General features: G+C 32.1%; 1 protein-coding gene across 1 annotated transcript in view; it reads right to left on the bottom strand.

Moving 5' to 3' along the window:
- Smp_081260 (hypothetical protein) overlaps positions 1-17,126 on the bottom strand; it is a gene marked incomplete at both ends in the record, with an annotated part of 40,155 nt that overhangs the window by 7,759 nt on the left and 15,270 nt on the right. The window contains 7 exons of the mRNA XM_018793505.1: positions 5,151-5,248; positions 6,586-6,713; positions 7,326-7,664; positions 9,205-9,559; positions 11,336-11,478; positions 13,145-13,476; positions 16,743-16,850. Of these exons, the coding sequence (XP_018648010.1) occupies positions 5,151-5,248; positions 6,586-6,713; positions 7,326-7,664; positions 9,205-9,559; positions 11,336-11,478; positions 13,145-13,476; positions 16,743-16,850 (1,503 nt within the window). The remainder of the gene's footprint in view (positions 1-5,150; positions 5,249-6,585; positions 6,714-7,325; positions 7,665-9,204; positions 9,560-11,335; positions 11,479-13,144; positions 13,477-16,742; positions 16,851-17,126) is intronic.

Genomic DNA, 17,126 nt, shown 5'->3' with positions numbered 1-17,126 from the left:
CGCCGAATATTTTTTTAATTTGTCTCCCGTTCAATATTAACATGTCTGAATTAAGCCTACCCTAAATACAACAAGTATTCGACTATTGATATGCTGCTGTTTTAAACGTGTTGAATAGACTGAATACATACAAACTCAAGTAGGAACTATGCTTCATTAATATCAATATCGGCCAATCATTATGGAGTCAACCACGGGCACTATAGTGTTGAGCTCAGTTTGACAGCACTTAACGATAACATGATAACGTCATTCAGTAAGTGTTGTTACTTCAATTGAACCCAGTGAACAAACGACAAAACCCAAGTTTTCAGACAAAACGATAACATATACTGAACTAGTTAGTTACAGTTTACATACACACAGTATTTCGAAGAGTATTTAAGGAGTCACTATGTCCACTGATGTTTTATGAAGCACATAGATGGATGTAATTATAGTTGAAAATGTATTACCATAAGGATGGTTTTCTTAATAAAAGTTAGAAGTGGTCTTGATGATCTTATAGCGTGACCGCAGTGCCCAAGGGACAACTGCTTGAGGTCGACCACACACGACGTTTTGGTGGGTAATTTTTGTGTCAGCTACGTACTTGTTGATACCTTACCGCCGGAGACGGATATCCGTGGGATAAGGCGGGGTGTGTATTTCTAGGGTCGACCTTTTCTAACCCTACCCCTCCTTGTGGGAAGGCAGCATCGCTGTTATGCTGGTTGTCTTAAGGAAACACCTTACTGCTGTCACACCTCTGTACAGTCAGCAGTACGACTTCGCCTTCGGACCTTGGGTTTGCTGCTTTTAGTCTTACCGCTCTTTAACCGACCTGTCTGGCATGGTAGGACTTTGAGGAACGATTGTTCCAGTCAGTATAGCTCGGTTGTTACATCACGACAGGCAAGCCAGACCACCACGTCAAGGTAGTAGCAACGGCCGGTGTTTATCTTGTTGTGCTAACGAGATATGACAACTCGGACCGATGCATATATGTGTCTGGTCCTACGTTGTAGTTGACTGACCGACTGATTATGTTTCCAACTGAATTATCTAGTGTGTTGTGTTTTTAGTCTATTAAATAGTTTTCATAGAATTTGAATTATACTTATAATATTTTGATTAAAAGTGAACAATTTCTTTGTCTGTGACAAATATAATGAAATTATGCCTCACTAAATAAAAATAATAAATATTATTTATAAAGAATTGAAATCATGTGAAACAATTGTTAAGAGAGGAAATTATTTCGCTCTGTAGAATAAGAAGAAGAAAAAAATTGAGACACGAATAATTTGTTGTAGCGAGAACAAAAAAAACCCAAATTAGAATGTTTACAAGATAAACAAAGAACTACCCGATAACATCAACAACTTTCAATCAAAGTTTGGAGAAAAAAAAATCATCTAAACATTGAATAACAAAAAATCTTGGTAAAAATTCTTCGTTAGCCTTTCGTTTATATTAGAAAGAAAAATTACTGATGAACAATACAGGATCCGATTATAAAAAAACTATAAGAAAGACTTCAATCCGTATAATGTGGATTGCGTAGGAAGAAATAACATTTTATGAGGAAAGTGCAAGTCACGAACTGATTCATAATAAAAAAAAACCCACTGATACTTATGGAGTATTGGATAGTGATTTCATTTAAGATTGGAACTCCTTAGTAGTGTACACATTCAAAAACAAAATATATATGAAGAGTTCTAAATAGGGCGAAATGAGCATCCTGGATTCCATAGCTAGCCACTATCCATCTCTGCTTACAATATTTGTGACTTGATGACAATACTGAAACAATCTGCAGAGGATGTATATATACCGAAAGTGACTATTCTATTACAGTACTAAACATCAAAAGGAAGCTCCAAACATCCGATGAATATCATTACTATTTTTTTAAAATAAGAAAACTACAAACAAATGACCGTAATAATCTTATAAAATTTTCTGTTTCATATTTATTTATAATCAACTATGAACATTTCTATCGACAAAATGAAAATCATTAGCTGCAATACAATGTGACTTTAATATAATTCAATAATCGTATTGACAATTAACCGGTAAGTAAATGTATGCTACACATGAGATTTGGAATCAAATCTAAAGCATAGAGATTTTTACACTACTTCATATTAAATATTAAACATTAAAGAATATAAATAAAGCAAGAAGAAAAATACTTGCAGAATACAATGAATTCATTATATTTTAAGGCTTCTCATTAGCTGCAAACGGCCTAAATTTACAAACGAAATATCATGGTAAAAATGTTATAAGCTTCCTTGAAGCTCAACTGTTTTCAGTTTATAAAACCGGATGTTCCGTAAATCAAGCAATCAAAAGTGGACCAATATCGTTCTGAGGTCAACTCAAAATGTATTTACGAATTTACATGTACTTGTGGAAACAAGTACATTGGAAGGACGGAAAGAAGGGCATCCTAGAAGGTTATCGGGACATATTCCCCGTAAGTTTTGCCTGAAAGGAAGTACAGTTTTCGCAAGTACGATTTTTAAAAAGTTGATGGGCAGTGGACATAACGTGGATTACTCAAAAGCGTTCAAAATAATTAACAGGTAACGTACACCAGTTTTACTCTGTTTTTGTTATGTCCCGATAATAATAATGAATGGTAACCTTTGGGATCCATCTATGGACCAATACTATGGGTATATTTTTATCATATAATTGTTAAATAACTAAACTATTCATATTCGTGTCCCTCTTATTATGAGCTTTATTTTGACCTATGAACTATTATTACATAATTTACCATTCTTGAATTATGCCCTATCTATTAATTACTATCTCCCTTATTCATATACACATTTGGCTGAATCCTGTACAAATATTGTTTCTTATTTTATGGTACGATATGGTCTGTCTGTTTTGGTATATAAACCCAGTATGCTTGAAATAAATGATTCATATTGCAGAGGCTGTAATTGGTGTTCTGGACTTAACTGGCTGGGCTAGGCAGAAAGCAGGAACGATAAGTACGATAGACTGCTCATACGGGTTTCGTGTGTCGTTGGTCTGATCGATAATTCGCTGCTCTCTAATTGGCGGTATTATCACGTTATATATCATTCAGGGCACAAAACCACACGATATAACAGTTTTACATAGGTCATTGCCATCAAGCGCTTTCAACCTGACGTTTGTATACAGAAAAAAAAGTGTGGTAAACTCATCATTGCCATGGTAAGATAGCTATATTATTTTAACGCTTGTCAGTTAAATTAGCTCTCTAATATGGTTCGCAACATAAAGTAGAAAATCCCACTGACATTCACTTAAGACGTTAACTTTAAATTTATCTTAGATAGGTACCTTGATTTTCACTCATTTATTAACAATTTGCTTTTATTCATTGTCTCATTGTTACTTAAAACTTTGTTCACTTCTCTGCACTTTATGATTTCATCTCCAATATATAAATACTCACCAATCTTAACTATTTTGTTAAATATGTTGTTTCCTCTTGTTTCTTAAGTCGTTTCGAACTGAACTTCATTGATTATGGTATGTAATAAAACTTTTATAATGTTATTTCTATTGAAAATTTGGGCTATTTGCAGCGAATGAGAAACCTTGAAATATAGTGAATTCATTTTATTCTGCAAATATTGCTCTCGCCTTATTTAAATTAACGAATATATTTGTGAACAACCAAAATGATAATAAAATTACCAGTGAATAACCGAGATTCAGTAAGAAACAGTCTTTAGAACACACAATACACATATTTATTCACTGTTTCTAATCAGTCAATAATTTATTTCCAAACTAGAGAAATACATGCCTACGGTACATGTATGCAATGAAAACATTCCGTTTTAAATTTCAAGGGACAAAATGGTTGTAGCGTCCGTGAGACAACGAGTTAGGCTACAACTGAAAATATTCCCTTACAAAACAAGACTGATAAAAGTTCAGCTGTCACAACAAAATAAAAAAATCATATATTCATTTCTACTTATAACCAACTAGTGCGCCATAACAATTCTTTTCCATTTACTATGAGATAAATGTTGATATTATTTCTATGTTTGTTTTTGTTCGCATTATCGTTATCAAAGTTCCATTTGGTATGTTTTACGTTACCCAAAAATTATATCAAAAATTCACCCACCTACCTCATTACCAACACAAATGATTATAAAAACACGTATATAATTTTATCAAAAATCATTACAATTCTACTCTAATCTACCTACATGTACTTGAAGTCTCTTACGTGTAATGATTTAGTTGATATAACCTGAAGATGAAGAACCACAATTTATTTGTACTATTTAAACCTGACTACTAACAGAACGTCAGAAAATTTAAGAATTTAGTTTTCATACACATTGTGATATTCGAAATACATTATTTTTACTAACTACTAATAAGTAGTTCAAATTTTAAGACAAATGTTTTGGAATTGACTTCAGTTTCCGGATGAAGTCAAACATCTTTAAAAGATAAAGGTTTTCCATTAGCTTATACTCCATTTCTGTGCGATTGCACTTATCTTTGCCTATAGTTTACGTTTAATATGAATAAATGTTATATGTTTTATTCATTCCAATCTGTCCTGAAATTCATTGTTTTTAAATTATGAATCTAATCACTCTGTTTAAAATTTCAACGGTATTTCTATCACTTTTATCTACATAATCTGCAGTAATAGAAAACTAAAAGAGGTCACATTTTGGGAAGTCGGACATATATATATATATACTACACCTAAAGCTTTAAAAATTAACTGGATTGAAAAACAAATTATCCGTTGAAGCCACAGTACAACTTCAATAACTTACAAATAAAAAAGAAGTCTAGAAGAAACACTATATATCTCATCGACTGTCAATCACCATAAAAAGAAATAGTCATAAAGGTAATAAATCAAATATCATTGCATAAACAACTAATAAATATTTCTTTATAGCATTTCCATAATAAAAAATGACACTGAAAAGACTCCTATTATACAAATGAACAGATTATTCATCTGGTTTTCTAAACAAAATGAGGTAAAAGGTCAGTTACTGCACAGTAATAGCTAACATGTTTTTAAACTACAAATATTTTGATTATCTATAAAATATGCTAATTAATGTTAAGCCAACAAGGTATGTAAGAGAAATTTTATATCTAACCTGGAGCGCCAAAATGTTTTGTATATCGATTGAAGTAAGCGCGTAAAGATGTTAAGCCATGATTGTTTACCGCGTTTTGCACAGCAGTTTTATCTAAACTTGAACACAAAAAAACCATTGTAAAAAAAATAAAGAATCTATGTGCAGACCGATGTAAGTATTATAAGTTTTTTTCTGGTGTTAAACACTTAAATTGGACATTTTCGGGACTGAATTGATTCTGCTTTATTGAGTTTCATGGCTTTTTTTGAACGGATGCTTATACAGCGTGAATTTGTTATCATCAAAGAAAAATATACAATCAGCAAACAAATAAGGACAATTCGAAACTTTCATTCAAAGAAGACAACACAACAAAACTGATGGTTCCTTTTCTATCTAGGAAACTACAAATAAGACAGTGCAAATAATTACAAAGGACGGTAACAATAATATATCACTTGAACAGGCAATGTCTGTAGCGAATCAGCTGTCTTGAAGAAAAACACTGAAACTGAGGTAGATACATAGTAGCCTTAAGCCAGAACGCTACCAAAAACACGGTTACATACAGTTAATAAATTCTAAATGAAATAACATGCGACTTGGAATTCACTGTGACCAACCATCAAATATTAATCCATATATTACGAAATGTTATAGAAAACAATACAATTTAAAAAAGGCATCAATCGCCTTTGAGATCAAATCTAAAGATCTATTTTCCTAAGAATTAGTTTATTTATTTATTTATTTATGTATAGAAGATCCAATTAGAAGTTACATGCTATGCCAAAGTTATCAATAAAGTTTGTTTTTAAAAGTTAACCACAATAACACCACTAAGATCTAAACGTCAGGCACATACTCCCCAAATCATATTGACCTCTACAATATAAGTTAATCGTAATGAAAGATCAATCTAAACTAGTCAATAATTCTAACTTTTAAAGTAATTAATTAAACATGTACAGGTCTATGTAGTTGACTTAGAACCACAAAATTTGGTTGCATGAAAGCTACTGATACAAACCTGAAGCCTAAACTGATGTGGATGGAGGCTTTGAGCTTGCAACCTATTGAATGAAAGACTAGTGCTTCAACCAACAGGTCACGACTGTAATTACATAATACATTAAGTAAAATTATCAAATTCACAAAAACAGTGGAAATTACGGTAAATATTAAAATACCCACTGGACAATTACAATTGTATCTCCAACTTTACATGGTAGTTGAAAAAAAAGATACAGCTAAAATGCAGCATAAAAATATCACTAGTCCTCATAAAACTATTACAATTAAATTTATGGATGAATTAAATAAGAATTTCGATAATTAAACACCTAATTAATTTTATATTAAAATGTTTGAAAAGTTTTGGAATCCAAATTACTGTATACTGCAAAATAAAACAAACAGAACATAAAGAAAATATGAATTAGGTTACACCTACGTTTCAGCAACTGATTGTAGTTCATTGATTCCGACTACAAATGAGACAGGATGTAAACGAATTCGTACACGACCACGAGCTTGAATTTCTGAAGGAGCATGAACCCATGATTTCCAAGGAACAGAAAGCTGAAAAAATCGAAAGGATGGTGAAAAAACGAACAGATAGTAAGTAATTTTACAACCAAAATAACACTTACAAAGCTTAATAGAATCACAAATTAATGATAGATGTGTATCATTTCATTTTGAAATATAATATTAATGTCAAAGACTAATCACATACAAATGTATGTAAACGATTTTATCAATTTGAAGCTCAACTATTTAATGCCATCAACTAATATGAGGTTGATCCTATTTCAAAAATGAAATCAATATGAACTGGTAGTGAACCGAAATCATGTGAGTTAATTAAATCACTGGTGAATTAAGTGGATACTCATAAAACTCCAAAATACCCTGTGGCACAATTTATTACCTCATTTTACCAGAAAAAGGAAGGTAAAGACTAACTCAAAAAAGAAATTCTATCTGATTCCTTCGACGGTAAATGATCTATTATGGTCTAAGACTACAAATAATAATAATAATAACTATAACCTGTCCGTTATTAATAAGTACAAGAATATTAAATAATACTGAAACTTAATAACTGATGACAAAATAAACTTGAACGTTGACTAACGTCGAAACGTTACATTTGTAATAGATAGGATCATCAAAAATTAGATAGAATACCTCGCATTCGTTCAATCTTGTGACTTTGAAACCCAAATGAAATTCTTCAGCATCACAACGGTTCGAGGTAGGAACGTTCGAGTCAGTATCCTCGGAATTTCTTTCATTCGTATCAGTTACGGAATTAGAAAAGTTACCATATGGACTAAGTGTAACACGATACGTCAACAAATAATCAATTGCCCATGCCCAATCCTCAATCATTCCTTGCTCGTCACCATAGCAGCTTAGAAGGCCTTCAAACTGAGCTAGGACACCACATACAGCAGCTTGTTCCCAATCTTTGCGATCCCATCGGGGTATTTGTACTGATAACGCCGTAAGAACTGAGGTTAAAAGCTACATTTCTCAGGAAAATAAACACGACTGTGTCAGTATTAATAAACACGTTGAGTAACAGTGGAAAAACGTTCGTGGTTAACAACACACATATTCAAAAGACATCTAATTCCGAAAGCATTTGTAATTAAACTAAAGCCCCCAAATGCCCTGGTACGGCCGAGAGTGGGGAGAGTCCACTCTCCCTCTCCAAATGATCTCACATGGCCAGCGAATACATAGCCTCCGCCAGGGAAGTCCTACTCACTGCCTTCTCGTGGCATCACTGTTGTTTACGAAATTGAGAGGACGAAAAGCGAATGTCCGGTGCTTTAACAGGGTTGGTGAACACGGAAAGTTCACCTAGGGGAGTTGGAAAACCCTGATTCCAAACCAATGATGCACATGGGCTCCAGTATCCTGAGGGAACAAATGGCGTATGAACCAACTGTTGGTCACCGGCTACCATGGGACTGCATCTCCTCACGATGCTCCACTGCCTTGTGGACTAGACCTTCAGGTCAAGGGCTCAGGGTGTGGCCCCCTAAGAAAACCACCTGTTTCAGTCTGGGCACCTGGGCAGTATCACAGCCCTCAAGCAAATCGAATGAGATTTGTGAGGCGCATATTTATCTGGTGCTTCCTTGTACCAATATTTATGTGTTTAAAGAATAAAATAATAATTAAACTAAATATCAGATGGAACAATCCTAAAAGCGAAATCCGATCGAGAAAAAGATAAATGGATATAAGAATAAATAGTAACTTTCATTTAAAATTGGACATTAATAACCAGCTAGAATGACCACTTATAATCAGCCTAATGGACATATGTTCAATGTTTTGACATACATCCAGTGAATATAAGGCAACAATAGATCAAAATAGTCTGTAGAATTTCGGTAAAAAAAACCTACATAAAACAGATTAAAGGAAACTATTGCGTTTGCTAAAAAATATTTCATTAACTAAATATGATTAGCGATGAAAAGGCGCTGATTGGAGAAATATGTTGATTGTTATATCTTTATTTTAATGAAATACCTAATACGCTTACAGTAAAACTTTCGATATCCAAAGATATGTTACCCATAAAATAAAAAGACCATGCATTCGAATTCGAAAGAGTAACTGTTGGTACATAGTAAAATATATTCTTTGATTGAAACCAAAATAAATTGAGTTCTATTTCTCACAGAGTAAGCTTTGATAAAAAACTCAACAACAAATTTCTAACAAGAGATTACTTCTAAACAGTAGAACTTATTTTATACTATCCAATGCTGTATCTACATTTATGCAGACAAATCAGCTAGTGAAGTGTTAGGAGAAATCAGCTGACCACCATGAGTATAAATTCAAACTTTTAGGATTTAAGCAGTATAGAACGAATGTTTCCAACATTAAACTGATTCACCTCTAGAAATAAGCACAATTTAGTACATCATAAATCCTACTAAATCGTATCTCTCAATTTATACCTTTTAGGAAAAATAATAGAGGATAGAATTTTGTTAAATACTAAAGAACATAAATCAAACAATGTTACTGAATAATCTACCTGGCAAACACATGCATGATGTCGATAATTGAATGAATCTTGAATAATTGAAACGGCAGTAAGTACATTATCATTTATTGGTAACATATTAGGATAAGCGGAACGTTCTGCTTCAGCAATTAAATCAGAATAATTACCACCACCTTCTTTACTAACAGATAGACTTTGTTGATTTGATAAATCTGCAAGACCTGACAAGACATGATCCCATAGCACTGATGCTACACTTTCCCATATACGTTCTAAAGTAATAGATAATTTTTGACCAGCTTTATCTAAAGAATCTATTAAACTTTCACGAGACTCATTTTTCTTTTTATTTATAATTATTACACGATCACTGGATTGTGATAGTCTACATTTGAATAGAGTAAAAAAAATGATAAAACGTCTCTTTTTATTAAGAAAAGAATGTCAAATTAGGATAGAAACTAATACAATTAAGAATTTAGTATTCAGTGTTATCAAATGTCATTGGAAACACTGTTGTCCAAGTTATATAAAATGTTAAAAAGGATAAGTCAAGATTAATCAAAATGAATTAATATATTAGTTGACGATAAATTGTTGACAGTGAAAATTTTAATGCATTTTCAAACGACGGCGAAAGAGAGAGAGAGACTAATAAATAGAACAAGCCTTCAGTTAAGTTGAAATCAGATTGAGTGTTTACATGAAATATCACTAACACAACATTACTGAGAATGATATTTAACAACGAAAGCTTGAACAGTTGATTTTGAATCAATAAACTTTTTATAGAGCTGTGTACGCTGAACATGAAAAAGAAATAGATTAAGTGAAAATAAAAATGTGTATATTACAAGCTGGAGCTAGGATCTAACATTTGCATCCAGTACGTCAAAAGTGGTGAAACTCTACACCAAAAATCAAAGTTTACGAAGTTCAGTAGCGTTTACACAAAGTGCACAAATGCAACGCACACTTTATTCAAACTAGCTCCTTCAATCTAAAACAGTTATATATTTTTCCTGGAATGAACTTTTAGTCAAGTGAGAAATTACATCATTAATGCTTGACCATGTTAGCGTACTGATGGTCAGATTACAAACACTATAATGCGCAAATTCACCAGTGCTGAAAATTTATCCGTCAAGTAATTTAGTATGGTCAGTATTTTTAATGATATTACAGCTTCAAAAGGAGAATGTAATGACTTTCATCGATTGGTAGCTAAATAAATTTTATGAGAAGAATAAGTATATCAAAGGATGCCGACGTATTCTTTCTTTGTACTTCTGATAGAAATTTTTTAACAAAACTCCTGTTATAGTAGCTACCTGGAGAACAGTAACAAAAAACACTAAGTTATGTAAAAATTTGACCTTTTCAACTGTATGACGGCTGTATGATATATGTGCAACATATACAACCAAAAGTTCATCTTTGTAATGAAGCATCCATATGATGTGCCACCTTTCACGTAGTATATTTTGGTTTTAATCCTAATAATCGTGTTTTTATGAACCAACAGTTTGTGTTATCCTGTTTCCACAAAAAAAAATTTTGTTATAACGCATCGATCAAACTGGGAAATTAAGTTTACTACGGTGGATATTGTAACATTTGCAAGTATTTGATCTTGCCTACAAATTAGCATGCCTCATGTAGCTTATAGTTATTGTGAATAAAATATTATTATTATAACAACGACTGACTTTATAATACATTGAATTCGTATATTAAACCTTTTAATAAATAATAATCAATTCTAATTATTCACTTAGTATTGTTTGTTTGAATCTTTCCATTGATGTTTAGAACTGCAACTGGTCAGTCTCTAATTGGCATATGTGCATACTGTGTGTATTGCCTCAATATAGCTTTAATTCAGGACTCAGTAGCTGAGTGGATAACACGGTGGCGTTTGAAGCGAAAGGTACTGGGTTCGAGTCCCAGAGTGAACACCAAATCTGAGAAGCAGCTGACGAGTCCCAAATAGGACGAGACGCGCGTCCTGGATTCCACTGCTAGCCACTATCCATCTTTGCTTACAATTCTAATTATTGTAATCAAAAATTAATAAAACAGAACTTTGAAAATGATTATTTGTAAAGTGAAAATAAAACCTAAAAGAAATTGTTAACACAACAATCAAATTAAATCTTACTGTGAATTTGTTGATTTCGTTATTTCTATTGATGATAATTGTGTAAGTAAAGTGATAATTACTTCGAAATCACATGAAACAATTGGTAAAACATTTAAGTTAGATAATAATTTATCTGAAAATATCCACTGTATAGACGATACCTAAAGAGTGAAATAAAGGAATTAATTTATTTAAATAAATTGAAACCAAAATCATTTATTTAATGATAAGTACATGGATTAAAGTTTATAATCATCTCAAGTAATTATAACAGCATATTTATTTATTTAAACATACAGATATTGGTACAAAAAGGTACCAAATATAAATGCGCCATATAAATTATTAGATTTGTGTGAGGGATGGAATACTACACAGGCATCCAAACCGAAGCAGGTGGTTTTTTTAAGAAGCCACTCCCCGAGCCTTTGACCTAGAGGTCTAATCCACAAGGCAATGGAGTAACGTTAGAAGATGCAATCCCATGGTAGCCAGCGACCAACAATAAGTTCATACTCCTTTTGTTCCCTCAAGAACCTGGAGCCTATGTTCACCATTGGTCTAGAACTAGGGTTTTCCAACTTCCCTGGGTGGATCCTCTATATCCACCAACCTGATTAAAACGCCGGACATTCGCTTTCGTTCTCTCAATTTCGTAAACAACAACCATGCTGCGAGGTGGTGATCATCACACGATAACTACAAATAACATTTGCGTTTATCACATTGATGCAGAATTGAGCATACTGACAGAATATTTATTAGAAATTATTATTTTACATAATCATGCCAACATATTTTTAGCTGAAAAACGCACATGACAACCTCTATTGAACTTCTTTATATATAAGAAAATAAAGCCTCCAAGGAATAAAAGACAATTCAGCGAGGAAAAATTTTTATTCGGTGCAATCATTTACTTAAGCTGTACATTCATATTTATAGTTGTTTGGTAAATATATAAGTCTGTAAAAAGATAGAAAAGATTGCATCATAAAGTGATTCGAAATTTCAAATATCAAGTCAAGTTGTGTAAAAATCAGGGGGTCAGATAAGAATAAAAGGATGAAAATAATTTACGAGTCAAAATTATGAAAGATAATTGTCCGCTCGACAGACATGAAGGAAAATCAAAATCATTAAGGTCATAATAATAACTGAATAATAATCGTGGAAAAATGTTAAACGATAATAGTAACTGATTACGGTTTAAAATTACAAGACAGTAATTAAAAAAACAGACTACAGAATGGAATTAGGGCCAAGGAAGGATGGGCTGTTGGACGTATCGTCAGTGCACGCAGAGTTCGGGCTTGAAGTGGTGAATCGCCAACGCCTCAGCAGCGCGTAAGCTTTTGGTTCATTTTCCCTTTGATCCAGTTCCTTTCGTTGTGTAGATTACTTCGAAGGAAGACTCCTTTGGAGCGACGTGTCCAGAGTTGATTAGGTGCTCCTGTATTGAACTGGTGACTGATTTGCATTCTAATTTGAAAAGCCACTCCGGGTATTGTTCTGAAGTCAGTTTGGGAAGTGACCACTTTGTGCGACCAATTTAACCTGTCCAACAAGAGTAAGTAAATTTGTAAACACCCATCGATGTGGCCTAACGCAGAATTTTATCCTTAACATTACCGTGAATGGTAGGCCAGCCTGAATGTACGAATGTACAGCTTAAGTGGATGATTTTGTCGAAAACATTTTCTTCGCTGAATTCTCTTTATTTTTATTCAACAACACAATGGGTTATTTTAAGAAAAAGGTTTACTTCATTGAATGTACACACAAAAAGTCAAAAATATAAAAATATAAACTTTTTTAAGAACGTACAGTTTTTTGCATACGTTCAGCTAATGGTTCAGCTTGTCCAGGTGCGCTTAATCTTTGAATAAGACCAGCTAAATCAGATCTTAATAAAGCAATAGAATGTGTTCCACGATATAATAAATCCATAGCTTTACCAATTGGTTTTGTATTTAAAAGACATGTAGCAGAAGCTACAGGTGATTCTGATGATATATTTAAATAAGATAATTCTGAAGGTGGATAGGTACGTGTTGGTGTAATCATAGTATCGAATGCCATACGAAATAATCCACCAGATTTATAATGTCGAGAAGCCAATGAGAATGCACCAACAGATATTATATTATGCGAGGAAACTGAAATTTTTAAAGAAAAGAAGGAAACAGACAAACGATGACGAAATCAGAATGGAAAAGTTCGGACAAATTGAATATTTGGAAAAATCAAGAAATCTTCATTTTTACAACATCTGACATATAAGTAGGCTGATTCGCCGTTCGAATATAAAAAAAGATACAAAGTAAGCAGATCGGTGTAGAATGTGTATTGATCGAAGCCGTCGCACATTATGACAACGAAAGATGGGAAAATTAATAAACCGGGGACAGAAAGGAGATAATAACTAACTGAAATGAAAATCTAAACATGAGAAATACCATATACAGGGAACGAATGAAAGCAAAAAAAAGAAAATCATAGAACGAGTCAACTGAATATTCAGAATAAAGTAAAAAACACGAGTGTAATCGACACAATTTTTAGTCATATCACTGAAACAGTGGTTTATACTCTAGAACTTAATTAAAAAGACTAATTTATATTCTAAAATAATATTAGAACGTTAAAATTTGTGAGCAATTGCCAGTAACACATTCAGTTTCGTACACTATAAGTTATTGACGGAGCATGTGGATAACCTGACTGATTGATTAGTGTTGTCAACTAATAAATAACAAACAACACATTTGTAATTTCAGTGAATTTCCCATTGAAAACGGACACATTCTAGGTCTAATTTCATCGTATATCTCTGTTATAATGTCTCCTACTGCTTAGTAGTTTTGGACACTACTTCACTCGACAAGTCCTCAAATCAGAACACGGTTGAACAGGAACGAAATTATATTCTAAATAACAAAGGTAGATGGAAGTAGGAATCACAAAAAGAGAAACGTTAGTATATTTATAGTTTTTGCATAAGAAGATTCTAGAGTCTCCTCCAAGTATCCACTAGTGCTGATTGGTTAAGAAATAGCCAATCAGCGTGCTACATCATAATCCTACACGGAACGTGCTTTGATCAAATCTATATCCTGTTAACAATCCCCTTTATTCATGTGTTCACTAACTCATTACTTTGTTTTACTTCTGAAATAATGTACAACTGCGTAGGTTTCTATACTTAAAAATAAACACTTTAGTTCCAGTAAGAATAATTTAGTTCCTAATGAATAATATTCATTCCTCTATAGTTAGATCACGTTATAAACTACACAATAAACAATAATAATTCCTTTGTTTTATACAATTCACTAAAATATTTTCATTCTTCATGAGAATAACACACTAATTAAATATGGTAAGATACAGTCAACGTATTAGTTTACAGTTCAATGTATAATATCGAAATTTTCCAACTATTGATCAACCTCATAGATCTAATCTATCGAGCTTACAGTTATCTGTATGATTTAAGCTAACATTCAACAGTTAAAAGAATCATATTTTATTTTGGTAAACATCTCAAACAACATATATCAGTATTACTGGAATTCGATGAGTTATCTTTTCTTTCCACAATTAAGCAAACGTTTTAAGACATTTTTTCCTTAAAAACTAATTACATAAAAATCAAGGTATGTTACATTTATCATAAGTGACCACTGAAATTGAGAAAATACCCAGATTGAATTTTAAGAAGAAAATACCATTACTACCACTTAATGCTGTGTAATAATCTACGATGATGCTTACATTCCAATAAAATAGTAATAATAAACAGTAACTCAGAAATGATAATATAATCAAAGTAGGTCTACATCTACTGATCAGATATAAATGACATACTAAATTTATGATAATGAATATAGTACTTACTTGTTAATTTGTGAATAATTAACTTAATGACTTATTTCTATTATTATTTATAATATGAATTAATTCATCAACTAATGTAGATTCATTGCATCAAGAAATAGATTTTAAACCTTAACTATTCTAAGAAACCTAATGATAGTGTTCATGTGTCTGAACATAATTAGCTGTAGAAAACAAATTGAGTACATCATCTAATGATTGACAGTTCAATATTAAACTGCTGCTGAATATCATTACGTCCAGCATAATAAACAACTATTTGTTAAGCTAAAAATAAGGAGAATGAATAAATAATATAGTTTCAACTTTAAATATCATAGTCTTACTCATTACGCAATTAGTCATTATTCCTGATTCTAATAAATATAAACAGATTCAAAAAATATAGATACGTATAAAACCTGGGAACTAATATGTATTCATTCAAGTTATCACTCTTGAAAATTACCCAATTAAGTACTTTCTGGAAAGGGTGAATACTCGATAGTTTGAGCAGCTTCAGAATTTTCTCATATTGGTATGTTGATAAAGTACCCATCATTCAATCAAACTAGTTAGCTCTAGTTTTACTTCCGAATAAATATCAAAGAAGAGGTAAAATGTATCCATGATAACTAATAATTGTAATACAGATATTTCTGTCGAAAAAGTAACTAATTAGAGTGATTCGTCCATTTCTTTAATTTCCTATTAATGACATGCTTCTCCTTTCAGACCAAGGGTCACCTGAATTATATGATGTGGATCTACACAGTAGATCTAAGAACTGAAGTTAAACAAAATCAGAGAATTCTGTAAACAGTTTTTCCGTTTAAGATTTATTATTCCATCGATAATACTCACTTCCTAAGCACATGCTTATGTCCTCAACTTTCAGTGGTATTTTAATTGTGTGAGGGGTAGTGATACTATGGAAACGCCCAAGTCGAATTAGATGGAGTTCAAGTCTGTGAAATAAAAGTTGAAAGCTGAATGTATTAGCTTTTAGACCTCCCGTTCCATTCTCTTATCACCATTGGATAATGCAGTAACATTCAGTAGGGATACAAAATATTACTTAAAACCTATGGAATCAGTGTGTAGGCTAAGTTCCATATGTTCATAACATCTATGACACAAATCTAAACTAACTAGAACTTTTTTCTCTGCCTTTTAGACAGAAATAAGTATTTATACCTAAACGATGGACAGAATTAAAACAGATAGAAAGGTTAAGATCAAACTTAACGGTGCTAAATTATCGAAACCTTCAAGATGAAACTAAGTTCTACTTCGTTTCAATTAGCGTATGATTTCTGTCCAGCCACCAATAAGTGAGGAATTTGCCTTTCAATAGAAGAAGTGATTATCAATTGAGTCTATTACGATGACAGTTGATTTCCAAGAACAGATAAAAACAAAACTAGTCGGTACAAAGAATCTGATCACAGTAGAAATGCCAGTTCTGATATTAATTTTCTCACATGATACAATACATTATAAACCATAATAATAATAATAATAATAATATGTTCTTTATCCTTACCTAGTTGGCCATCTACATCTGTTAAAGCTATCTGATTCACGTGAAGATTGGTTGGAACAAAATCATAGCGAGGATTAGCACGTTCACTAGATGATTTGAATAGAGGACCTATAGCATCAGTAAAGTTTTTTTAAACCGAACAATTTTTTTTTGAAAATATAAATTATAAAAAGTAAATCTATACGAATATAAATAAATAATATATTTGTAATATCCCAATGAGTAGAAAAATTAGATTTTCTCCTCATTGGGATATTACAAATATATTATTTATTTATAACAATCTACCCAATGCTCAATTTATTCAAAAACTATACGAATATGTTTTAACGCTTGAATTGAAATAACTTATTAACAATAATTATATACTGGTTTAAGTTATAC

Source organism: Schistosoma mansoni, chromosome 1 (genome assembly GCF_000237925.1).
Source record: "Schistosoma mansoni strain Puerto Rico chromosome 1, complete genome".
Lineage (NCBI taxonomy): Eukaryota > Metazoa > Platyhelminthes > Trematoda > Strigeidida > Schistosomatidae > Schistosoma > Schistosoma mansoni.
The sequence above is the reverse complement of the archived record's forward strand: the minus strand, read 5'-3'. Positions and strand labels throughout refer to the sequence as shown.